The sequence below is a fragment of the Podarcis pityusensis genome (assembly GCF_964106645.2).
Source record: "Podarcis pityusensis genome assembly, chromosome: 2".
In the NCBI taxonomy this organism is placed as follows: Eukaryota; Metazoa; Chordata; class Lepidosauria; order Squamata; family Lacertidae; genus Podarcis; species Podarcis pityusensis.
In genome coordinates, this window is record NC_138029.1 from 80,327,006 (window position 1) to 80,352,484 (window position 25,479).

General features: G+C 41.9%; 1 protein-coding gene across 2 annotated transcripts in view; it reads right to left on the bottom strand.

Moving 5' to 3' along the window:
- NUP210 (nucleoporin 210) overlaps window positions 1-25,479 on the bottom strand; it is a 98,950-nt gene that overhangs the window by 71,560 nt on the left and 1,911 nt on the right. The window contains exons 2-5 of one of the 2 annotated variants that reach the window (XM_080996692.1): window positions 17,347-17,483; window positions 17,054-17,185; window positions 13,314-13,410; window positions 9,194-9,344 (exon numbers count right to left, since the gene is read on the bottom strand). In XM_080996692.1, coding sequence (XP_080852818.1) covers window positions 9,194-9,344; window positions 13,314-13,410; window positions 17,054-17,185; window positions 17,347-17,483 — 517 coding nt within the window. Of the gene's footprint in view, window positions 1-5,377; window positions 5,397-9,193; window positions 9,345-13,313; window positions 13,411-17,053; window positions 17,186-17,346; window positions 17,484-25,479 lie in introns of those variants that run through there. The other variant, XM_080996693.1, reaches the window with a different exon arrangement.

Sequence of the window (25,479 nt, forward strand, 5' to 3'; positions counted from 1 at the left end):
CAGTAAGAAGAAGTTCGTTTGGACTGAGGAGGCGGAGCGAGCATTTGAGGAACTAAAAAGGGCCTTCGCCTCGGAACAACAACTCCTGCATGTGGATTTACAAAAACCGATGAGAGTGGAAACTGACGCATCAGACAGAGCGATTGGGGCGGTGCTTCTGCAGCCAGGGAAGGAGGAGTCAGAGTGGAGACCGTGTGCCTTTTTTTCGCGAAAGCTGAACAAATCCGAGAGGAACTACACGGTGTATGACCGAGAACTACTAGCCATTCATGAGGCGTTCCGGAGATGGAGGCACCTGCTAATTGGCGCACAACATAAGGTGCAAGTGTGCACTGACCACAAGAACCTAGAGTATTGGAGGACGGCACGAGTGCTCAACCAACGGCAAGTGAGATGGGCCCAGGAGTTCTCCAAATTTAACTTTGAGATTTGTTACGTGCCAGGCCCAGAGAACATTAGGGCGGACGCTCTCTCACGCAAACCTGAATATTTGGAGGGGGAGGGAGCACCCGAAGAGAGACATGTCATTCCAGAGGACCGCTGGGTGTGTGGGGCCGCATTGGTGGGACAAAGAGAACTGGTAGAGGAAACAGAGAATGATGAATACGCCCAGAATAAGCTCAGAGGTCTTAGGGGTGAGGGAGAGGAACCAGGGGGTTTCGAGGAAAGAAATGGAGCTTTGTATTACAAAGGGGCACTGTATATCCCTGAAGGAGACTTAAGGGGGAGGGTACTCAAGCAGTTGCACGACAGCCCCACGGCGGGGCATTTTGGACAACACAAAACCATGTGGTTGGTCACCAGGGAATTTTGGTGGCCTAAGGTGAGGGAAGATGTACGGGAGTATGTAAGAGGGTGTGAGCAATGCCAGCGAGCCAAAGGGGAGAGGCGGGCACCGGCGGGGCTATTAGAACCCTTACCAACCCCAGAACGACCTTGGGAGGCAGTGTCGATAGATTTTATGACTGATCTGCCGAAGTCCAAGGGGAAAACAGCCATCATGGTGGTGGTAGACCTACTAACAAAGATGTGCCACTTTGTAGCCTGCTCGCATGCAGTCACGGCGGAAGAGACAGCGAAGTTATTTGTAGAACACATTTTTAGGTTGCACGGGGTGCCATTGAGGGTGGTCTCAGACCGAGGAAAACAATTTACTTCCAGGTTCTGGAGGAAGCTCATGAGCTTACTGCAGGTGGAGGTCAACTTTTCGACTGCCCGGCACCCTGAAACCAACGGGCAGGCGGAAAGAGCAAACGGTGTCCTCCAGCAATACCTGAGGTGTTATGTCAATGACAGAGAGAATGACTGGGTAGAAAAGTTGGCGCTGGCGGAATTTGCCTACAACAATGCCGAGAATGTGTCCACAGGGATGAGCCCCTTCTTGGCTAATTATGGGTGTCATCCCAGGGCTTTCCCAGGGGGAGAAGGGGAGAGATGGAGCGTCCCGGCAGCCGAGCATTTTGTAGAAGAAATGGAAGCAATCCATCGTCAGCTCCAACTCAACTTAGAAAGGGCGAAGGAAGAATACAAGAGGCAGGCAGACAAGAACCGAAGGGAAGGTGAAACCATAAGGGTGGGAGATAGGGTGTGGCTGTCAACCCAAGGGTTGCCGTTCAAAGGAGGTTGTAAGAAATTAAGACCCAGGAGATTGGGTCCCTTTGAGGTCATTCAACAGGTCAACCCAGTGGCTTTCAGGCTCCGGTTACCCAACCACATGAAACTGCACCCAGTATTTCACAGGTCGTTACTGTCACCGTATGAGGGGGGACGAGAAGGGATGGCCACTCGGGGACCGGTCATAGAAGAAAGGGAATGCAGCAGCCATGTGGCAGAAATCCTCGACGCCAGGTGGAAGGGGGATCAGGTGGAGTATTTGGTAGCGTGGGAAGGAGAACCGGAGTCAGAAAACACTTGGGTAATGGCAGAAGATATCAATGACGAGGTATTGATAGAAACGTTCCATCAAAGGTTCCCAAGGAAACCTCAGCCTGTGGAGAGGTTCCGGAGGGAATACTTTGGGACCACCGATGAGGAGGAGGAGTTGGAAGGATTCTCGGACTCGGAAGGGGAAGGGGAGATGGACTCTGAGGAGGAGGAGTACTTCGAGACCAGGAACCGCAACAGGTGGAGAGAAGTGTTCGAGACATCGGAAGATGAAGGAAGTTCATTCCGGGGTTTTGCCTCCTCACCGCCCGTAGAGGAGGGGGCGAGAGGGGATGAAGGGGGCCCTGGAGGGGAGGTGGATGTCAGGGAACTGCCATCGGAAGGAAGGGAAGTGAAAGGGCTCACACAGGTTGGGAGAGACTCAGCAGCTGAAGAGGGAACCAGTAGGGGGAGAGGAGCTGAGCTGAGGGAAAGGGAGCTGGAGGGATGGCTCAGAGACACTTCCAGCGAAAACAGTGGGGAGGTTTCAGGACCTCCTGTAGGGACACCCACTCCTCGCCGGAAACTGTCACGCAGAGAGTCCAGAAGACGTGTTTCCGTTAAGGAGCTTTTATGTTGGAAGCGATTCTGAAAGCAACCACTGTCGGAATCTGCCAGCGACTGACGGAGCCATGTTTAAGGGGCTCCGTTACAGACAGAGGTTTGCAAACTTGACCAAACTCTGAGGGACTTGGATTTTACACACAAGCAGCTCATCGTCCCATCACATGAGGGATCCCTAGTGTGCAGGGCATGCAGCAAGGTTCAAAGGTGCAGGTTTCCCGGGGTAAAGAGGGTAACCACAAAACCTTTTGAGTTGATTCACACAGATCTGTCAGGACCCATGAGGTGTGAGAGTCTGGGTGGGGCCAAGTATGTGCTATCGCTGACAGATGACCACAGCCAGGTTGGCTGGTGTTTCTCTCTCAAATCACAGGGGGAGGCGGCGCAACTGATCCAGGATTGGGTTGCGGAGGTGGAACGAAGGTTTTCCACCAGGGTGCAAGGGTTCAAGAGCGACCGAGGGTCACAGTTTACTGGGTCTGCTCTGGAGGAGTTTTTCAAGGAAAAGGGAATACGTCACCACGTGACGGGTGCAAAGTCTCCTCAAGGGAGAGGCGTGGCAGAGCACAGGAGTGAAACACTGGCTGAAGCTGTCAGAGTTTTGCTGGGTGACTCTGGGCTGCCTCAGAGCTTTTGGAGTGAAGCTTGGAAAGCTGCCAACTTTGTTTTTAACAGGTCCTACAATCACGATGTAGGTGACACACCGTATTTTCTGTTGCACAAGAGGAAGCCACAGGTGCATTTCTTCCGTTCGTTTGGTTCCAAGGCTTCAGTGCCAATACCAACAGCGCAACGGAAGAAGGGTGGTCCTAGGTACCAGGACATGATCTTCTGTGGGTATGATCCTGCAACAAATGGGTGGAAGTTTGCATACCCAGAGGGTGATCAGACCACGCTGCTGGTCAGCAAGCATGCTGAGTTCTTTGAGCAGGATGGTTGGTCACAGCCTAGGTATGGTTCTGATTTTCTCTCAGACTGCTTGTCCGATTCTGAGGGGGAGGAAAAGGAGGAAGAAAGGGAGGAAGGAGAGGCAGAGGCGGAGCCTGTTGCTGAAGACCAGGTTTCTGATGATGGTCAAGCACAGGGGTGGGTTTCTCCACAGGTTAAGAGGGAACCCAAGAGTGAGCCTTCATCTCCTGTTAGCCAAGTGCAGGAAGCCCGAAGACGCAGCAAGTCAGAGGGGGAGTCTTCTGAGCTTGCTGGAGACACACTTGCTGACCCCAGTGGGTCAGGAGGAGCGCCCGAGGTTGTGCTCCGGCGGTCAACTCGGACCACAAAGGGGATTCCACCGGAGAGGTTTCAGGTCACCAGTGCGTGGGTTGGTTTCGCACAGTGTGATTCTGGGAGTGTGGAAGGGATTCAACGATTGCCTGGGATGGATGCCAGTGGGAGGCAAAAGGCAATGGGAGGTGAGTTGAACTCAAAGAGGTCTGTAAATAGGGGTTCACAGTTTCCCTCAGGATTCGTGACGAGAGGGGGTGTTAATGGTTTCAGAACTCACAGAGTTAAAGAGTTCGGGTGACGTCTCTTTCCTGAGGCGTGGTTAGAAACACTTAAGGGAGGGGTTTGACTCCGTGTGTTTCAGTCTGACTTTCGGACGCGATGCGAAAGGGAGAATGTGTCAGTTCTCGCCAGGTCTGAATTTATGATGTTATTCTTCATGATTAAAGGCAAGAGTAGATAAGGACTGCCTTGTGTCTGCTCTGATTTATTCCACACGTGCTGCACTCTGCTTCTCACCGCTGTGTTTCGCTCTGCTACCGGCAAGAGAAAGAGGCCTGAGGAGGATTGTTGCGGGAGGCACGGATAGCTTGCAGAGTTCCGCAACGGAAGTGGTGCCGGGCTCCATGTTCAGTCTCTGTGTACCCTCTTGTCCGGTGTAAATAATACGAACAGCTTCCACTGTGTGGACACCACCTTCTTGGTGAGCAGAGGATATCTATCATCTATCATCTATCTATATCATCTCCCACACCTTGGAGCAAGCACAAAGTTCCAACTTCTTGGTAAGAATTGAGAAAATCCAATTTCCACAAGTCCTTTTTATTGCATACCAGGAAACAGAAGACCGTACGATACACTACTGTGTAAAATACAGAATGTGACCTGTTTGTAAGAATAACTTACTCCCAAACTTTTTTTTAAAGCTTACAGTATATTCTCACATAATGTCTCCATTGATCTCCCTTTCAAAGGAAGGCAAGTCAGGGTAAGCATTGCCCCAGGAACTTCTCGCTGCCTGAGGAACAGAGACGCCACATGTTGTGGTGTTTTTCCCAGTACAGTGGTCTGTCTTTTAAAACATTAGTTTTTTAAAAAATAGAAAAAGTTATCTACCTGAACAGTTGGAACAGTTGTACCAAGTCTAGTTTTTGCCTTTGAGAATAGATGTACATTATTCAATTCTGCGGTTATAATTACTTTTTCTTGAAAGTATTTTCTTGGTGCTTTTGGGGGAAGAAATGAATGTCAACTTGTCAGAGAAAACTGAATGCAGCAAGTTAACTTAAGCAACTGTATTTTGTACTGCCATGTGGGTATTCCGCAGTGCCATGTGGATGAATGAAGTATGGTTTTCAATTTTCTCTGAGCTCACATGTGGGTTATAAAGAACACAGTGAGAAGGGATTCCTTAACATCTCTAGTGCAAATGTTCTACTCGCTCACGTCAGCTCAGCCAGGAAAACAGAGGAAGAAGTGTGGAGAAAAATGCTGGAGAATTATTTGAAAAAGAGAAAGATACATGCCAACTTTAAATGACAACAAAGAGTTGATTTGCAAAAAAAGATAAATTACATTTTATGTAATTTCAAAAGTTAATTTTCCTTTTTTTTAAAAAAAAAAAAAAGGTTGAGAAGACACACACATAATGACTGTGTACACATCCTACCTTTTAAGCACATTCTTTCCCTCAAAGAATTCTGGCAGTTGTAGCTTATTCCTCACAGAGTTACAATTTCCAGGACCCTTAAAAAACAACATTACCCAGAATTTTTTGAGGGAAAGAATGAGTTTTAAAGGGAGAATGTGTACACAGCCTTTATGTGTGTGTGTCTTTTCAGTCCTTTCCTTGCGAGGTCACAGAAGGGAATAGCATATTTTTGGTTGATGTCCCCAGTGAAGGTGTTCTTGAGAGAACCTGATTTTTTTACATTTATCTTCGTTGGGGCAGTGCTACTGCAGAGGTAACTAACATGGAATATTCAGAAACGCTGACTAGTTCAATGATGGCCAGGTAATTAACTGAGACCTATGGAGCAGGTTTAACATTGCTAGCATTTAAAGATTTGCAGGGGCTTCTAGTTTCTTTCAAGGTACATGTCAAAAGTAATGAGTTTTATTTTTAAAGACTTAAGCAGCTGGGGTTGTGGGTACCTAAAGGGCAGCCTACTCTCACATGAATACGACTTTGTTGTGTTAACTTCTTCTAAGGCCATACTTTGGATTACTGGAAAATAGGAACGTCATGCAATGAACATATTCTTTGTGCTAACTTATGCACAAAGTTAAGACAAGGACCTTAGCATGGTAGTAAGCATCTATCAATACGTATTGACAGAGCAGTCAAGCCCTTATCAGATCACATTCTGTTTGTTTATTCTGTTATACTACGGTTAGTTATATTGCCATACACAAATCTGCATGATTGCCTTTTAAATTTTACAAGCACTGAAAATGTATGTGCACTCAAGCAATCAGTGAATGAGGTAAATCCAGTGTTAACAAGCAAGCAATTAATATGACGCATTCTTTCAGCTAGAATTCTCATTCTGGAATGCAAACTTAAAAGCCAAGCCTAACCGGAGGTCTTATGGACAGCTAAGAAAAAGGAACTGCAAATGATGGAATCTGTTGAGATCAGGGCTGGCCCAAGACTCCAAAATGGCCCCCTCCTCCCCGCCAGTAAAGAAGGGGTCAGGGAAGTTCTACATCAGGAACAAGGGGACAAGACTATATCAGGAGAAACCTGCTGCCTGAGGCGGTTGGCTCACCTTGCCTTATGGGTGCGCCACGCTATAGAGCAGGCACAGGCAAACTCGGCCCTCCAGATGTTTTGGGACTACAACTCCCACCATCCCTGACCACTGGTCCTGTTAGCTAGGGATGATGGGAGTTGTAGTCCCAAAACATCTGGAGGGCCGAGTTTGCCTAAGCCTGCTGTAGAGTTATTCTCTCGACACCAGTGTGCAAAACAGAATGAGAGCGAGGTCAGGTCAATCGGGCACTGCCAGTGGTGGGCCTGTACGGCCACAATCTTATTTCTGCCCTATCCCACCCCCAGGTAAGCAGTAGCAACACTGGTGTGTCAGGAGGGCAATTCCGCAGCACTGTCCCGCTGAACTAGCCATTCTGAAGAAAAACTGCTAAAATAGGCCATTAAACAAACTGGAAAATGTGAACAGAAAGTGATTTTCATTCCACCACTTCCTTCTCTTTGAAGATTTCACTGGTCTTAGACTAAAATAACTTCAAAATATTGAGAAGACAGCACTGGACTCCCATATCATCTTGTGTACAGATCTCACACCAATTTTTCCACCCTCATGGTTGAAAACCTCAACACTTTAAATGTCTCATAAAAGGTCATATCTAGTTCCTCTTTAATCTATTTTATTACAGAACAACTCCAAAACTGCTTTGCTTTGCAATTGCAACAAAATGCACAGTAAATGTGGATTGTAGAGGCTGTAACACATGGAAGTATGAGTGAATATATTCATTTTCATGAGATTTTTTTAAACACCTGTTGGCTTATGCTCATAAAATGATGCAATACAGGTGAATAACTTTCAGACTAAATCTTGACACTAGCCCAGGCTGATGCGTGGCAGGCTAGGTTAGCCTACAGCTATCTGGAATCTTCAATGGGACACCCAGGCCACACTGCCAGTACATGGTATTTCACTTGTCCTGTATTTCCTGTACACAACCATTACTTTAGTTTTCCCACCCACTTAATGAATATTCTTTGTACAACTGTATGCATATACATAAACTTTTTTTTATAAAGGGTGGGCACCTTGAAAGAGATGCAGAGAGGTCTTTACCTTCATATATATATATATATGGCTATGGTGGAACATTATTCAGCAACACATTAAACAGCACTGTGAGGGTCTAAAAGAGGGGGAGCTTTAGAGTCTATGCTTTTTTCCTTTAAATCTATTTCCAATCAGAAAGTAATAGTAATAAAAAAAGAAAAGAAAAGGGTCTTTTCAGATTGGGATACAAATACCCAAGTGTTTCACATTTTTTCCACTTGAATCCTAGTTAATTTTCTTTATTTTTAAAATGGCATATACCCTAAACACATACATTTCTGCTGATATGAAAAGAATATTGCTGAGTAGCATCTTGCTGACTTTGCCACAGTGGTGTTGGTGCTGCAAAATCCATACTTGTAATGGATACCAATTTTTATCTGTCAAGCATCTGAATACCCTGAAGAACTGTAATATGCAAAAAACAATGCATCATTTTGCAGTTTTTAATCCCTGAGAAAAAAAACCCAGAGGCCTAGGAGTCTTGCTAACTGCTTCTTCAATGTTCCACTTACAACATCATTTACTGAGCAAAACCAGCAAAATAACATAGCAATAGCCCCCAAAGAACACTGGAGAACAACAGGTTCAACAGTACTGGTGTGTGTCAGTCCCTACTCCAAAGTTCTCGCAGCCTATAGCAATGATAAGTGGCAAGTAGAGTCAGCAGAGTCCTTACAAGCCATCAAATGCTATGTCCCTGCTTGATACTGGGATTTCAGAAATCTAACCTCTCCAGCAGCCTCTTCTTGAAGACCTATAGCAAAGGATAGCTCCTTCTAAATGTAATTGGCTGCATTGTTGAACATGTTCTTACCATTCAGAAGCCATCTGTAGGCTTTCTTAATAAAAATTACTATTATTTATAAGGTGCCACGTGACTGGGTTAACCAGAGAAACACATTTTAGACATTAAAAAAAAAAATTGCCCAGGATTTTAACTGTTTTTATATATACTGTGTTGTTGTTTTTTGTATTTTTACTGTTGCGACGATAATTGCTTTTGTTTCTGATGTTTTATAATTGTTTTATGGTTCTCTTTTGTAGGCTATCTTGAAAAATTAATAAAATTATATATCAGCAGCAGCTCCTGAATGTTTATATACAGACATTTCTGATGTAGTGAAAAGAAACCTGGACTGTTCACAACCATACAAACAATGACAATAAAAAGGGGGGAAGGGGCAGAGGAATAATGAGGTGTCTGTTCTAATCTCTAGCAATTATCTGGTGAATGTTGACATTCATATGCGTATGTTGACAACAATCCCAGGTAAATTTTGCAAGTACAAGAAAACAGGTTGTATATTTTTTTTGCAGTTTTGGGACATGCGAAATGAAATGAATGCAGAAACCCATTTTGGTGACTGTCAACATTCAATGGTATGTCACCTTTCAGTCTCACTACACAAAGCAGTAAAAGATTCCTTCATCCACATTATACATGCATCTGTCTGCTTCATGCATCTTGCCTACAGCAGCTTATGCCACAGTAACATTTGTTAGTTCTGCAGAACATTTTTTGAATTGTGCTTTGTGATCAATATATATGTTTCGCTTATCAGTATCACCTTATTTCCATCACTGGGCAATAGCTGTAAAAGGAGAAAAAGCATCCTGTTGGAAGACTGCTATAATAAATGTACTGCAGAAAAGGACCTTACCTGATAAACACTTTCTTGTATCCTTGCTTTTAATTTCGAACTCCCTGTTTTCATGCCCGATACTAAAACAATGTCCCCTTGTCTGGCAACTTTTTCCATCTCTAATATATAGGAAGGTGGTGTATAGGTTGATTCTGAAAACTTCAGGATGCTGTAAAAAGAGTTAATAACTTTAGATATTCATATACCTGTATTTTTTATGAAGAAGGGGGAATGTCACCTAAAAAATGCAAAGGACTGGCAGTGTATTAGGTTTACTTTAGATGGGATTGCAGGTCCTCCTTAGTTATAAAGTCTACAGATCCAGTCTGACCCATGAATGCTCAAGTGACATCTGTTGTTCCATCTTCCATTACTTAGCAGCTGCGTGATCTTGCCGGGGCATAAATGCCTTGATAATGTCCAGGTTAAACTTCTGTCATGTGTTATTCATGGGACTGCCTATTTATTATGCATATCTGAAAATTTCCTAACTCTTTCAGAATATGGTGGCCAAGTTAAGAAATGGAAACCACTGCGCTGACCATAGAACATTTTTATATTGAAAGATAGCACAAGGCACTGATGCTTGCCTGCTAAAAGGGGCACTTCTGTACACAGCAAAGAAGCAATCTGGATGAACAGAAATAATATTAACTCTCTCTTTTCAAGTCAGCTGATTAGATGCTATCAGTCCTATTCTAATTTGTTTATTTCATAATGGAATACTGACTGGTAGCTTTCCTTCCCCTCTTTTAAAAGCACAAGCTAGCCCAAGGAGTCATTGCATTTATTGCTAATCCCCCATAAATTCCTGTATTGCATGCTGGCAAAGGATGATAATTTCTTTTGCTCCAATGAAGTTGCTGTGACATATATTTGAACGATGCTTTCTTAATCTTGTTCTCAAGTGGCCCGTAAAGGAGCTAACATACAGAATGGCAACCACTTTTAGCTCCTTACAGATTGGCTACCAGAGACACAGCCTTTTCTCTTATGGCACCCAGCCACAGAGTAATCCATTCTGTGTATATTTTCCAGGTCCCTTATTTACTATTCTTTCGTCGCCAGCTGATGACATTTTTATGCTCCCAAGGCTTTGGTAGCATATGATGTGAATGCCTATGTGTTTCATTCCCCCCTGAAGTTTAATAGAGCTACTGCTGTTTAAATTTGCATATTTATTTTAGTAATTAATCATATATTATTTTATTGTTTTAAATACTATACTTGTTAATGAACTATCCTGAAAACTGAACTTTGGTAGAAGTGCAGAATAAAACTATTATTATTAATTGTTGTTGTAGTTTGTTGTTGTTGTTGTTGTTGTCGTCGTCATGATTTCAATGCAAGAGAGTTCAGCACATATTTAACCTTAGGGTTGGATTCAACTACACAGTTCCATTAGCTGAATCCCATTAGTGCAATGGGGCTTCCCCTGCTTCTCCTGTGACTCCTCCAGATCCACTCTGGAGGGCCAGGAGAAACCCTAGAACAGCACACAGGGGGAAGGAAAAGGAAGATTGCTCTGTTAGACAAGAAAAAAATGGAACGATCTCCTTAGCACTATGTTGAATTCAACCCTTGGTATTTAATTGTGGTTGCGCCTCACTCCTTAAAATTAGGGCCTTGAAGTGCAGTTTAAATTTACAGCTCCTTTTGCTGCTGAATATCAGTTTAATGTTCTACTTGGCTCTAATATGCAAAATTATATGAAGAAAAATTGATTTAGTGTTCTGTGTACTTCTTGAATATGGTCAGAAACTCCAAAATAACAGAAAAGTACTTTGGAGGCTCCAAGAAAATTAAACAAATGGAATGCCTGTTGTTTCATTTATTATGATGGATTGTAACCAAATTGGGATATACAAAGTGATTCAGCTTCATTGAAGACCCATTTTCAAAGAGTCAGTATCAATAGTGGAGCTGCAACATTGAATGAAATGAAAAATATCCAAAGAGACACTGCTCTTGGATAGGATTTAAAACTGAGGCATTTTAACCAAAATGGAAACTCAAACTCAAAAGATCTGTCTGAAAGCAATGAAGTGTTGTAAACACTAGGGAAAGCAAAAATGCAACATATGTGGACTGCTTTCCACAATTTTGCACAGCGTATGTAGGATCATATAGCCAACATGTTTAAATCTAATGCATGAAAGGGTTAAGACCACAGAGTAAGTTGTGCTGCAAGGCTTAGTTAGGTCACTCCAACTCAACTTGGGAGGAAGAGTTACTAAATTCTCTCTTTCTACCACGTGAACACGACCAGTAAGGATGTCTAAGATGGATGCTCCAAGCTGCATGGCCTAAGCAAGCCATCTTTGTGTTTCTTTACAAATAATTTAAAAACACTTACCATTTTGGAACCTAAGTTATACTGCCTATATTTTCTTGCTGCTGTATGGAAAAGCACATGAAACTAGCCTTTGAAGAGTAAACCATTTTTAACTTACCAAACATGTAGTCTTTTTCTATGCTATGGGAAGTTAAGAATTTTTGAAAGCAACTGCCCCTCTTCTCCCTGCAGCCCCCTTCATGCCCCAGACATTTTCCAGAGGAATAAGGAACCCTTTGATGGAATCTATATAAAAAATGTTATGAAAATGCTTTTTTTAAAAAAAGCGTTTTTAAAAATACATTGAATTTTTATTAAGACTCACCATTGTCATCTAGTGTGTATATTGCACTTAAAACACACTTTAATCGTTTTATTTGCATCTGTATCACTGAGTCCTTAGAAACAGGTGGGGGGCAGAAGGGGGGCTGAAGAACAACGGAATTTGTGAAGATCCCACCTGTCCCCCTTTCAGCAAGCAGAATCCTCTGCTGGATTGAAGAGGCTTCTGTCAGAGGAAGGGGGCACAATTTGAGGCAAACCATTATCCTTAGTTTATTGCTACTCTGTGGATTAAATCCATGGAGCATGTATTATTGAGCCGATTCTGTTTTAATTATGAGTAATTTTTAATGGCATACGAGTGTGCTGAGAGTACCAACTGGAACATGCAACTGTTATAAATCTAAGTTAATTAACTCACGTTCAGTACTTTAGTTCAGTTCAGTTTTTAACTGCAAATCAGCAAGATAAAAGATTACTTATAAGAACATGAGCATTCAAGCCTGCACAACTTGTGATACAGTAAGTTGAAGACAGCCCGTCAGCAACCAGAGATGCAATGAATTTCCTGTATTTTGTGTCACGCCAAGGACTGAAAAACACAGTGGGTCGGGTGCACTAGGCCTGGGCTATCTATCTATAATTTCTGTATGCAATTCTTTCTCTCCCCTCTGGATTACTTTGCTGGAGGAGTTGAGCAGGGATACTGTGAGAGAGCAATTTTTCACCCGAGGGAGTACTGCCTCCATCCCATGGACCTTGAGAGTTGGGATTTTGGGATAACTCAGACTCTTAATCTCAGGGTCATGGGTTCAAGCCACATGCTGGGCAAAAGACTCCTGCAGTTATTTTTACTGTTCTATTGAAAACATGGATGAAATGTCCTTTTCAGGAGGTTGGACCACATGGTCCCTTCCAACTCTACAATTCTATGAATTCTTGGTTGTGGACCCCACTGCCTAAAGAAGCCTGAACTGAGCCACCTTTGATGCTCTTTTGCTGCCAGCTGGCCTATCAATGATGTTTTCTATGAAACTTTATCTGCTATCCCTAACTCTTTGAGAAATGTTTCGTTTTCAGTACAGTGGTACCTCATGTTACATACGCTTTAGGTTACATACGCTTCAGGTTACAGACTCCGCTAACCCAGAAATAGTGCTTCAGGTTAAGAACTTTGCTTCAGGATGAGAACAGAAATCGTGCTCCCGCAGCGCGGCAGCAGCAGGAGGCCCCATTAGCTAAAGTGGTGCTTCAGGTTAAGAATGGACCTCCGGAACGAATTAAGTACTAAGCCGAGTTACCACTGTATGTTTTTTGTTAGTTTATTGCTTTAAACGTTATATCACGAGTTGCCTTGACTCCCCCCCCCCAAAGAAAGTCTTCATAACACAAGAAATAAAGACCCAAGGGGGGGGGGGCAATGCCAACAGGAACAGGAGATCAAAGCTGGTGCTTGCTATTTCCCTGCCCATTGTCCTTTATCCATAAAGTAACAAATGAAACAATTTTAATGATGCTTACCGCAGTGCATTGTGGGAATCTGAGAATCCATTAGTTTCTGGGTCTTTCATAATTGTCCACTCGAAAGCAAGTCCCGCCAAAGTGCTAAAGGTGTTTCCTTAAAATAATTCAAGAAAATAAGTATCAAATGTGAGAACAGCTATAGAATCTTTCCACATTTTGGTAATCAGCCATAAAACTACATCTAGGATTGCCGTATGTCTAGAATACTGCAGTTGGTAGCAGTGTCTGGATGGCAATTGGCTATATGTCTGGGAAAACCCAGATGCATGGCAGTGTCGTTTTCACCGATTTTCCTTAAAAATAGCTCAAATATGTCAATTTTTTAAGCTCAACAACTTTAGTAAAAATAAAAAAAGCTCAATCAATAACTTTTCTGCCCGGAAATCCAAATGTTTGGAAATTACAATAAGCAGCAGCAGAAGAAAATGAAAAGGAACCAGAATCAAATATTACAAAACAATATGGCATGAATTAGGCCTATTTCAGAAGCTTAGAATTTTATTCTTATTATTAAGTTTCTTGTACTGGGGGGAAAGCGATTGAGTCACCATTCATTTATCAAACAGAAACAAGGAATTTGTACAAAACATTCTATGATCAGTGAAGCCGAGATTACATACATGTTGGACGCAAGTTTAATACAAATGGCAACTACTGAAAACTAGAAGTAATGTGGAAACTGCCTAAATTAAGGCTGCCTTCGTTAATGTCATCAGTTCATAACTGACCCTATAGGACATGAAATTCCAATCAGGCTGCAATCCTATACATGCTTACGTGAGAGCAAGTCCCATTGAATTTAATGGGTCTCTACTTCTGACAACACAGGCACAGAATTGCAGCTTTACTATTTCACAAATAGCGTTTTGTTTTTAATTTAATGCTACTTAAACAGTGCAAAGCGTTCCACAATCCACAGAAGCATAATGTGCAAATGCAGTCTGAAATTTTAAAATTTGCATTATTCCTGCTATAGGTAAGTGGGTAGATAAGGCTATAAATATTTCAAGATGACCCCATTTTCCTAGCTACTTATGTGATATCTAAAACAAATAAGATATCATACAATAAAAACATGCATGCTCAATTTCATACTGCTCAAGCAAGCAGAACATTTGCATAGTTGTGTATACAAAAAAGCAAGGCCCTCGGAGCTGGACCTCAGTGTCCGGGCTGAACGATGGGGAGGAGACGCTGCTTCAGGTATATTGTTACTATTGAATACACATTCATTAAAAGCTATTACATTAATGAAGAAATGGAATTAAAATCATTATTCAAGGCTAACTCCTCAGTCACGATATCAGTCTTCATCTCCCAATAGCATCAATTCAAAGACATCACTTTAATAAAAATTATTGTTTGCTCACCTGCAATTAACTTTCTTTTTTAAAAAGAAAAAAGCACCATTTTTTTTTAGCTTATCAAACTATCATTTGGAAATGGAAGTAAATAAAGATTCTATGTCTCAAATGTTGTCTATCTAACAATGTGACCAGAATTAAAGCAATTAAAAAGAATGGAAATGTCCTACAATAAAAACTTTATGGACGATGCAGCTGAAGTGAATTTCTGTTAATTTCTCTCTATTTTTCTATTTTAACTATTCCTGCATCTTTCTGCAAACCAGTCTGAGTTTTCTTTTACAATCAAGTGACATATCAATTTTAATAAATAAATAAATACAACCCTTCCTTCCTTACCAAAAACTAAGCCTTAAATAAGGTTGTTTTTACAATTAAGGGATAACACAAATTCAGAAACCTAAGAGGTTAATCTGACAAATCTGGGACTTGATCCTTCACTTCTCTCTATTTTCAAATTATTTTGATTAATTAAAAATGAATTTGCAGTTGTGTTCACTGTTGGCGCATAATCAATAGCGTGATTTTACTGCAAAATCAGTAGAAAATGTTGTTGCAGTCACACATGCACTCTATGACCATTCTCCACCTCAAAGTGCATCTAAGTGTATCAAAGACTACAAATACCTTTCAATCATGGGTTCCTAGTACAGAGTGGAGTGCTGTGGGTTGGCATTCCATCCTAAAATTTCTATTTAAAAAGGCAATCTACCACAGAAAATAGAATTCTAAGTGCCCAAGGGTATTTTATACAAGATGTACAATCATAATTGGTTGTTTTCATAACACTTGGTTGAACTTTGCGGAGCTAAGGTAAATCTTCCCTCAATATTGCTGAAATGTTAAGTAAAAACAAATCAAATAGTGTGCTTTTTTCTTTAGCAGGGAGAAACGGAACAGTGCTGAAGCTGCAAATCTGCAGCAGACACTAAGAGATGAGAAATGCTTGCTGTGACATTGGCCACAGCACCCCTACAGTACATGTATTGCAAGCACAATAGGCCCGGGAGACAGTTCAACTCCCCTCAAAATTTAGGTTTACTTGAACTGATACCAGCATATGTCTATTAGTCCAATTCATGAAACAGAATCTCTGCTATCCAGTGCAAATATTGATATTATTGACTAGCCATGGAAATGCTATACTTCCTTCATTTCTTTTTTACTCTCATCTTTAGAGCTTCTGAATACAGAAAGGAATGCCTCCCACCACATTTTACCTGCATGTCAGCTGCAGTTCTAAGGCTACTCAAATACTGTCAGCTATGATTGCAAGGCCTGTATGATTTGTTGTTATAGGTAATTCACAAGTCGTGACCTTCGCAGTCCTAATACAACTGTAATAGTTATTTCATATGTTCTGTTACTGTCACAGTATTTTGTTTTATGTTTAGGCCCCACACATAGGTCTTGCAGTTTTATGTACTTTATATTATTTCTCCCAATATTGTTGGGTATTGTTGATCCCAATGACATCTCTGCAAGTATACTGCTTGACTGCAGGGCTGGGGAACCCTTTTGGTTCCATGAGCCACATCCTTAGCAGGATCAGGCCCACGGGCCAAAGACACAGGGCTGCCCAAACATGATATGTTCATAATGCCACATGATTGACAGGCTGCTTTTGCTTGCAAAACATCAATTTGCTTATCCCTTTCCTGACACCTGATGGGATGGGAGAAACAAGGCTGGAGTTTGCAAGCTACAGTAACAAGCGAGACACCTCCAGTTTGCTGCTTCTACTTGCAAAAGTTAGCTTTGCTTCCCTCCTCCTCACTACTTGACAGGGATGGGAGAAGCAAGGCTGCTTAGTGCTGAGTTTGGGTGCACAAGACAGCTCCCTTCAGAGAACCCAAGCCTAGGGCTAAGCAGGATCACCACCCACCATAGGCTGATGCAAAGAGAGAATAACCTCACTTGGTCCAGGTGAGCTACAGAGCTGTTTTATTGGGTATCCTGGAGACAGCTCTTTGGTGCACTAAACAGGATGGCTCTACCTTCACATCACACCACACCAGCCTATGAAGGGAGCAGGAGGCACGTGATCCAGCATGGCGTTGAGTTAGGGTGTGTGATACCTTCTGCCAGGTATTTTATCTGTATGGCTTTCTTAGGAGACACTTGACCGCAAAACTAGACTGAGACAGTGATTTCCCCCCCCTGTTGATGGAGGTTTTTGAATTTAAAGAAAAATACCAATATGATTAAAATGCAAATTTAGAAGCCCATTTATGCAGATAGGAATTTCAAGCTGAGACTACTGATACACAGCGGTAGATTTAGGAAGGAAAATGTATGGCCATGGCCAACATAACATCAAGAAGAGCTCTTTGTCTGGATGAATATTTTATGTTAAAAGAGATATAGTCTTACCTTCAGAATCTAAAGCTTGAATTTTCAGTTGCAATGGTGAATCCTCTAGATACAGTTCTTTTGTGGTGGACACAATGTGAACATCATGAATAAGGTCAACTATGGCATCGCAGCGAAGGACTTGGCCAGTTACTTGATGAGATACAGGAAAATATCTAGTTACAAGATAGGTTCAACCTCAAAAACCACCACACCACATTCCAACCAAAGAATAGCGTAGAATTAACTTACAACAAAGTTATCTAAAACATACACATCTCCAAATAAGATGGGAAGAATATTGCTCTACTTACAAATATCTTCAGCCAAAATAATACTTGTAAGGCGTGTCACCTGCGATGAACGGGCCTGCACAATAGCCTTCTGTGAACACTGTTGGTTGTCTTGCTCTATAGCTTCTATGCTAGCAACTTCTGGTCTGGTAGAAGACCTTAAAACAAACAAACAAAAATTACTGGAGTGAGACTTACTGATAAATGTTGATGCCCATTAAAGTTTCCTTTAACATTTAAGTAAAGTCATGCTTTATTTAACTTTGTATTACCAGCAGTTACTATAAGTTTTAAGTACTGTATAACTGGCTGCAAAATCGGTATAGGTATATTTGAATATACATCTAGGTGTTCAGAGAAAGCAATGGCATCACGGTCAGCTCATTCTACCTCTTTCTATGGAGATAAAGTTCTGAAAAGCTTTCCCCTAATGGCTTGGCCGGGGGTGGGAGGGGAGGACAACCCATTGTCATTTACTTACTAGTTTGAAATTATTTATTGTTCACATTCTCAGCTGAATTCTGCTGCAGGTCTGGAAGATGTAGAAACCCATTGAAAACCTTTTGTTCTCACTTTCTCATTCATGTTATATATAATATATAAATAGTTCTTGCCTTTTCAGCAATGTCAGTTTCAAATGAAAAACCTACTAATACATCTTCAAGCCAATCATTTTTTAAATTACGGCTTCACTTATTACTTATTACAAACACATTGGTTCTATGTTGAATCTTGCAGCACTTTTAGTTTCTTTTGATTAGCTACCCTGCCAAGTAGAAAATAAGCCTATGCTGGGTGGGTGGGGGGCTCCTATTACAGCAAATAATTCTACGACTCACTGAAGCAGTCCACTGAACAAAAATCAGACTTAGTACTAATTCTTTCAAGGTGGCTAAGAATGGCAACCCTGAGGATTCAAGACAGAGCAGAAATCTTATTGTCCACCTCCAAGGCGGCATGTAGAAGTTTGGATTTCAAGCTCTGCTCTATCTAATTGGTAGAAGAATGTTCAGCTACTCCTTTAATCAGAGAATAATATTTTTGTCCGGTTAATCGGTGGGCCTGACAACAACCAGAGATTCAGGATTCCTGAAGAGCTCACTGCCCTGCAGGCTGCAGCTTTCTACTTCCTGACAAAACTGGAGAAAAATGAGGTTGCTATCCTATATAAAACACTTTTATATTTGGCAATTTACAGAGAATACTACTGTGTCTTTTAAAAAAAAAAAAAAGCTAAGTGTGGAGATAAGGCGAACACAGATCCACTGTCTTTGTCCCAGGTACAAAAGATCTTCTGATACAACAGTGTGTGCTGAAATTGCTTTCACTGCACTTTAATACAGGAATAGGGAATCCCTAGTCTGCCGCATCCATCTGTCTGGCCCCCTGGGAGTTAAACTTCATGGGAAGGGTAGGGTGGGGTTATTGGGTTGTTTTGTTCTTGTTCTTATTATGCATTTTGTGTTTTTACCTTGTATTTTAATGCTTCATATTGCCCTGAGATCTTCAGATGAAGGGTGGTAGATAAATCTAACAGCAGCAGTAGCACCACCAGCAGCAGCAGCACAGGCTTAAGTTTGTTGTGTATTTATGTGAACTCATTCATTAACCATCTATATCAGGGGTCAGCAACCTTTTTGAGCCGTGGGCCGGTCCACCGTCCCTCAGACCATGTGGTGGGCTGGACTATATTTTGAAAAAAATATATGAACGAATTACTATGCCCCAAAAATAACCCAGAGATGCATTTTAAATAAAAGGACACATTCTACTCATGTAAAAACAAGCTGATTCCAGGACAATCCGCGGTCCGGATTGAGAATGCGATTGGGCAGCATCTGGCCCCTGGGCCTTAGGTTGCCTACCCATGATCTATATCCTTTGAAGAATATCCTCTGAAGGATTCACTCATGCCCTAGCTTAATTTGCAAAACTGCCAAATTAACTTGATTTTATCTTATATTTTAGTCAAAAGTAGGACTAAAAAAATGTAGTCTTGCAAATCGACTTGGGCAACAACGCTGTATGCACATACTGCGCTTCTGAGTAAGGATTTCACTATTAGTGTTGCAACTTCCTCCACGTATTCTTTCAAATATAGCATATCACCCACACATCCTGTCTGCTGTGCTGTAGAGAGCAACCCTAAAGCAGAAAAAGAATACATATATTGTGTTTGAAAGAATCATCTAAAGACTTAACTTCAAAGTGCTAAAATGAGCTTGATTTGAAGAGCTAAATAAACAAAGATAAAGCAAATAGGCTCACTGCTGATGGTGGTGCCACTAATAACTACAACTTTCTTAAACATTGTGGGATAAACAGCTTGCCAAAACAAATTATAAAGAGCCAACCACAATTTAACGTTTGGGAAAATGTGTCTTTTTCTCACTCTTGGTTGCATTTACAGTGGTACCTTGGGTTACATACGCTTCAGGTTACATACGCTTCAGGTTACAGACTCCGCTAACCCAGAAATAGTGCTTCAGGTTAAGAACTTTGCTTCAGGATGAGAACAGAAATCGTGCTCCGGCGGCGTGGCAGCAGCAGGAGGCCCCATTAGCTAAAGTGGTGCTTCAGGTTAAGAACAGTTTCAGGTTAAGTACGGACCTCCGGAACGAATTAAGTACTTAACCTGAGGTACCACTGTACTGGTTTTAGTGGACAGTGATGCCATCTAGACTCTTCTGACCACAAACACACCTCAGGCTGCCTCTATATTATTCTTGCGGTCAACAGACATCTCTAGACTGCTAAAGTACGTTATATGGTCCATTGCCGTGCACAAGCAAGCAAAAGTATTAAACAGTTGTTGTCTAATCTAGCTATCTCCATAACCTACCGTATTTTTCGCCCTATAGGACGCACTTTTCCCCCTCCAAAAATGAAGGGGAAATCTGTGTGCATCCTATGGGGCGAATGCAGGCTTTCGCTGAAGCTTGAAGAGTGAGAGGGGTCGGTGCGCACCAACCCCTCTCGCTCTCCAGGCTTCAGGAAGCTATCAGCAAGCCTGGGTAGCCCGCGGGAGTTCCCGCAGGGCTCCCTAGGCTGCGGATAGCAGCCTGCTTCCCGGGGCGTGGGGCACGCTGAAAGCAGAGCGCCCAGCGCTTTGGGAAGACATCCGCAGCCTGCTGCATGGAGTGCGGGGAGCTCTGAAGCAGAGCACCCCGCGTTTCGGGCAGACATCGGGCAGCCCCACAAGCTCGGGGGACAGCGGGGAGGCGGAGCGCCGCCATCCCGCTGTTCCCCGACCTGGTTTGGATTCCCCGACCTGGTTTTTGGGGGGAAATAAAGGGGGAAAAAATTCCTTTATTTCCCCCCAAAAAAACTAGGTGCGTCCTATGGGCCAGTGCATCCTATGGGACAAAAAATACGGTAACTGCTAAATTTTGGTGATAAACTGTAACACTTACTAGCATTACAGGTTAATGTCTCTACAGTTAGAGTTAGGGTCTCTAACTGTAGTGCCTGATTCAGTCAGTTTCCCTTTTCTAGTGAATATCCAGCATAATTGTGAATATTTTTATTCAGTGGCTGATATTGAGCACACCTTCCAACCTTTAACATGTATAGATTGTGTATGCAGGGAGAAAGCAGAATCACACTCAGTCCCTCTGCATTCTTGCCCCACAGTTACTTCAGCCTAAGGTTCACCTTGTATTTGTCCACGCAACACTGAAAATACATTAACTAAGATTTATGTGACTGGAGTTTAACCTAAGCCTAGTCTGTGCAATCATTACTCCTCAAGATCATATACCCCTTTGCAGGACCAGCATAGGGAGGAAAAGAATAGTGTGTGCAATGATATCCATCATGCATCTGCAAATCCTCCCACAAGCAATTAGCAAAACAGATTGTTGTGAGATTCTAGAAAACATTAATGATTTTTAAAAAATACTCCATGAATAATTCCTAGTTAACAGCTCCAGGTAAAAATGTAAAATATCATCTATCAACAAATTATTTATTTATTTACTTTTAAAACCACATATAAAATTTTACTTCCGTTTTGTTTCCCACACAGAGAATATAAACATACTTTAGATGAAACTGTACTTCCTGGTTTTTTTTAAGTGCAGCAAAAAGGGGGAAAGTCATTTAACACAGGCCTACTGTTATAAGCAAAATACCAAATGAAGGAGAGAGAGAGAAATATCAAGGTGGAAATGAAATCCCTCTGGGTTATTTCCTTCATTTCCAAAGAACATTAATAACTCAAACGACAAATCAGAAACGGCCATAAATATCAACAGTTGGTTGGATCAGCACAGCTCTGCTCACAAGACACTGCCACCTTTTCCCTCGTTGCCCCTATAACAACCCGCCCCCCCCCCCAAATCTGGTCTGGATAGTTGAGTGACCTCCAGACTACTGCTGCTGGAGACTACGGAGGGAAGGAGGAATCCATGCAAATTCTCTCTCCCTGCCCTCCTGCTTTCTTTTGTCGAAGCCTCTGCTGGGATTGAGTCCTTACTGCAAATGGAAGAAGCTTTTCCATTCATGGGATGACAATTCTTGATCCAGTCAACCTATTTTCACAGACAGTTTGGAATACTGAGGAACTGCTATAAAGACAGTAAAAAATCAAAAGGTCTAATGCACATAGGTAGGAATGTGCTTTATATACAGTGGTACCTCAGGTTACATATGCTTCAGGTTACATACGCTTCAGGTTAAAGACTCCGCTAACCCAGAAATAGTGCTTCAGGTTAAGAACTTTGCTTCAGGATGAGAACAGAAATCGGGCTCCGGCGGTGAGGCAGCAGCAGGAGGCCCCATTAGCTAAAGTGGTGCTTCAGGTTAAGAACAGTTTCAGGTTAAGTACGGACCTCCGGAACGAATTAAGTACTTAACCTGAGGTACCACTGTACTCAGTTCCAGAAACACATACTCAACAATATCTTTAACTGTATAGTCCATATATATATGGACTATAAAACTTATTAGCTCCAGTTTCATCCATCTCTCTGCTTCCCACATGCCTTACCCTGTTTGTACTCCTTAAACCCCATGCCCTTCTCCCTGGATCTATAAAATTTTTAGAAAACTCCAAATTCTGAGACAGATGAAAGGCAAGCAAATGAAGTAGATACATATAAACATACATGATTTGCATAATTTATTACAATCTTTTCAGTTCAGGACTTTCTGGGTAGAATTTGCATACATATTTAAATTGTCTGTTCATGGCTATACAAATTAGAAATTTAACCTCCCCCCTCACAAACACACAGGGAATATTTGTCTGCTATGAAGATTCTGGCAGACAGAATTAATACTAACATCTGTCCACATTTTAGGAGTTTGTTAGATTTGCTGGGACTAATTATACTTATTGCATTCACTAAATGTTATCATGTGGTGAATGCCGCGAGAGTTAAGTACATGCCAGTTGAATCAACGGGCTACTTAACACTGGCTGGATCAAGAATCATGAGAAATCACAATTGCTCTTAATATATGAGATTTAATATTCATTCCTCCTTATTGGTCAAGTCTATCTGTTATAGACTTATGAACATAAATACCTTGATCTATGTGTATATGGTTCTGTTAAGGACAATTCATAAGAAATTCTACTGTGTTGTCTTTCAGAAGGAATTGGTCAAGTCATATAAGCATGTTCATTGCGTGAGGCCCAGCTACACACTCAGAATGAATGGCAAAGAAGCCTGTGGTCACTTGTGCTTCTTGGCTGACTGATGCCAGAAATCGGTGACAGGGCTACATACAGTTGCTCCCAAACACATGTCACAAGCTGTCTGTACAGCAGGTTTAAAAGAGGGAAGATAATTGTTAATATCTCGTGAGTATTGCTGTGCTGAGCAAACCTAATTACATCAGTCAGTCATGGGTAGTTAAATGTTTAAACCTATTAGTGGTATTAGATTGTCTGAACAGGTGTTGGACCAAGGTCAATGTAGTCATTTGGATATTTTCCCCATTTATTCCCATGTCTTAGAGCAATGCATCCTGAAGGCTCTGCTGAACTATGTTGATGGGATATAAAATGTAAAAAATAAATATATGTAGAAATCAAAATAATGTCCAAAGGGAAAACTTTAGAATGACAACTTTCCCTCAGTAATCAAAACTGAGATCCCAGTTAAATACACATGCTAGGCCAGTTTAACATCAGTTTCCTGTACATTTTTAACATGATCAGTTGATGACTCTTTTTGGAGGGAAATTATCTATTTTTTACACACTTTGCTATGGTCTTAATATAAGTAAGGTCAAAACACATCATTGACCTCCATTATTGAGGGAGTGTCCAGAACTATATCTTACCACGTGTTAGAGGTTCAATTACAACTTTCTTTTACAACCTGAGGATGTGCACTAGATGATTAGATTTGCCTGGACTACTACCTGTTTTCTTTAGCTTTTTGTAGCTACACATGGGCTGACTGCGTAGGTCTCTGTGAGAGTGAGTGGTGCCTGTCACCCTCATACAGGAAGTGGTGAGGCTACTTCTGGAAAAAGTCCACCCAAGTACTAGGAGGTTCATGACAGCTGCTGTTCAATTGCAAATACCCCTTCATAAAGGTATTGTGTGGTGGCCACACAGGCATTGAAAAGTACTGAGAAGCTGGTGGACATGCAGCTGCAGATAATCTTGCAGGAAGCAGATTATCTTGAGCCATTTCAGCCTGGATTCATGGCTGGCTTTGGAATTGAACCAACCTTGGTTGCCCTGCAAGACCTATATCAAGAGAGGAACTGGGGGAGTGTGACCTTGTTGCTGCTCTTCGATCTCCATCAGTGGCTTTTGATGCTATCAGATATGGTATTTACTTGACCAGCTATGTGCACTGAAGGTTGGTGACATGATGTTATGCAGGGTCCACTCCAATCTACAAAGCCAGGTTCAGAATATGCTACTGGGGAATTTCTGTGCAACCCAGTTGTTGATGTCCCATCTGTTTAACATCAGTATGAAGCTGCTGGGTGAGGACATTTGGAGTGCCACTCTAGAGATGTTCTCTTTGGTATGGCTTTGTGGAAAGCTCAATAATTAGCAAGCCTAATAGTTTATTTGGTTAGAATAGGACAGCATAGTTTTTTGGAAATCAAACACTCCTTCATTTTTCATGAGCAAGTAGTTTTGGGCTACAAGAATACTGAAAGATGTTTTTCTTTATACTTGTTTAATATAGTAGATTATCGCCACGTGCATAATGCACGCTTTACTTGCAGACTTTAAAAAGAACCATTTCCCCTTTTCATCTATACTGAAATCTGTTAAGATAGTACAGGAAACAGGTTGTGAGACACAGCTAACTTTTTAAAAGAATTTCTACCATATGAAAAACACAGTACAGTACTGTTCACTTGTACTTTTACCACCATTGAGGCAGGCAACCATTGAATAAATGTGTCTCTGAGAGAAGCTTTCTTTGTTACACTGTATCTCTGTTAGATAAAGGTTCACTTTTAAAATGCTTAAAAACTTGTTGAGCATCCACCTGTTATACATGGAAGGGGAGGTCAGCTGCCAGTCCTTGAACCTTGGCAATAGCCATGCCCCTGCCCTGTCTTAACAAAGCACATTAAAATGTCTGCTCTCATTTTGAGAAACACAATTTCTAACTTCATGTTGCCACTGTATTCCAAACTTCAGGGCTTTTACGCATCCACAGTATTGTCGTTCTGGTAGTGGTTGGATTTCTGCCAAGACCACTGTACCACTTCAAGCTTCTTAGGTTTGGCACACTGTCGCCTATGCCTCACAGTGACAAAGTCAGCCCAGACAGCATGGATAAACTTCTGACTCTTTCTCACACACCCGGCGACACTCGGAAAGCACACTGGGGAGTCAGCTATAAAAACGTTTTAAATGTGTTGTAAAGTGCAATCTACAAATGTGACACTAGATGGGGACAGGGAGCTCGGCAAAATTCAAGGCATTTTTCAAAACCTTTTAAAAAAACAACACACATTTTCAGTGGTTTTTTTTATGTGTAGTTTCCCCCTGGCTCAGAACCAAGGAGGGTGAGAAGGTGCATCAAACCGCCTGATCCGATCTTTTGCAATGAAACTGCGCCAAACTCTCCACAACACTCATGTTTCTTGTAAACTTTTTTTAAAAAAGCAGTCCCCTCGCGCCTGAAGCCCGGCGCAAGCGTCCTGGAGACTCAACAGCTGCGC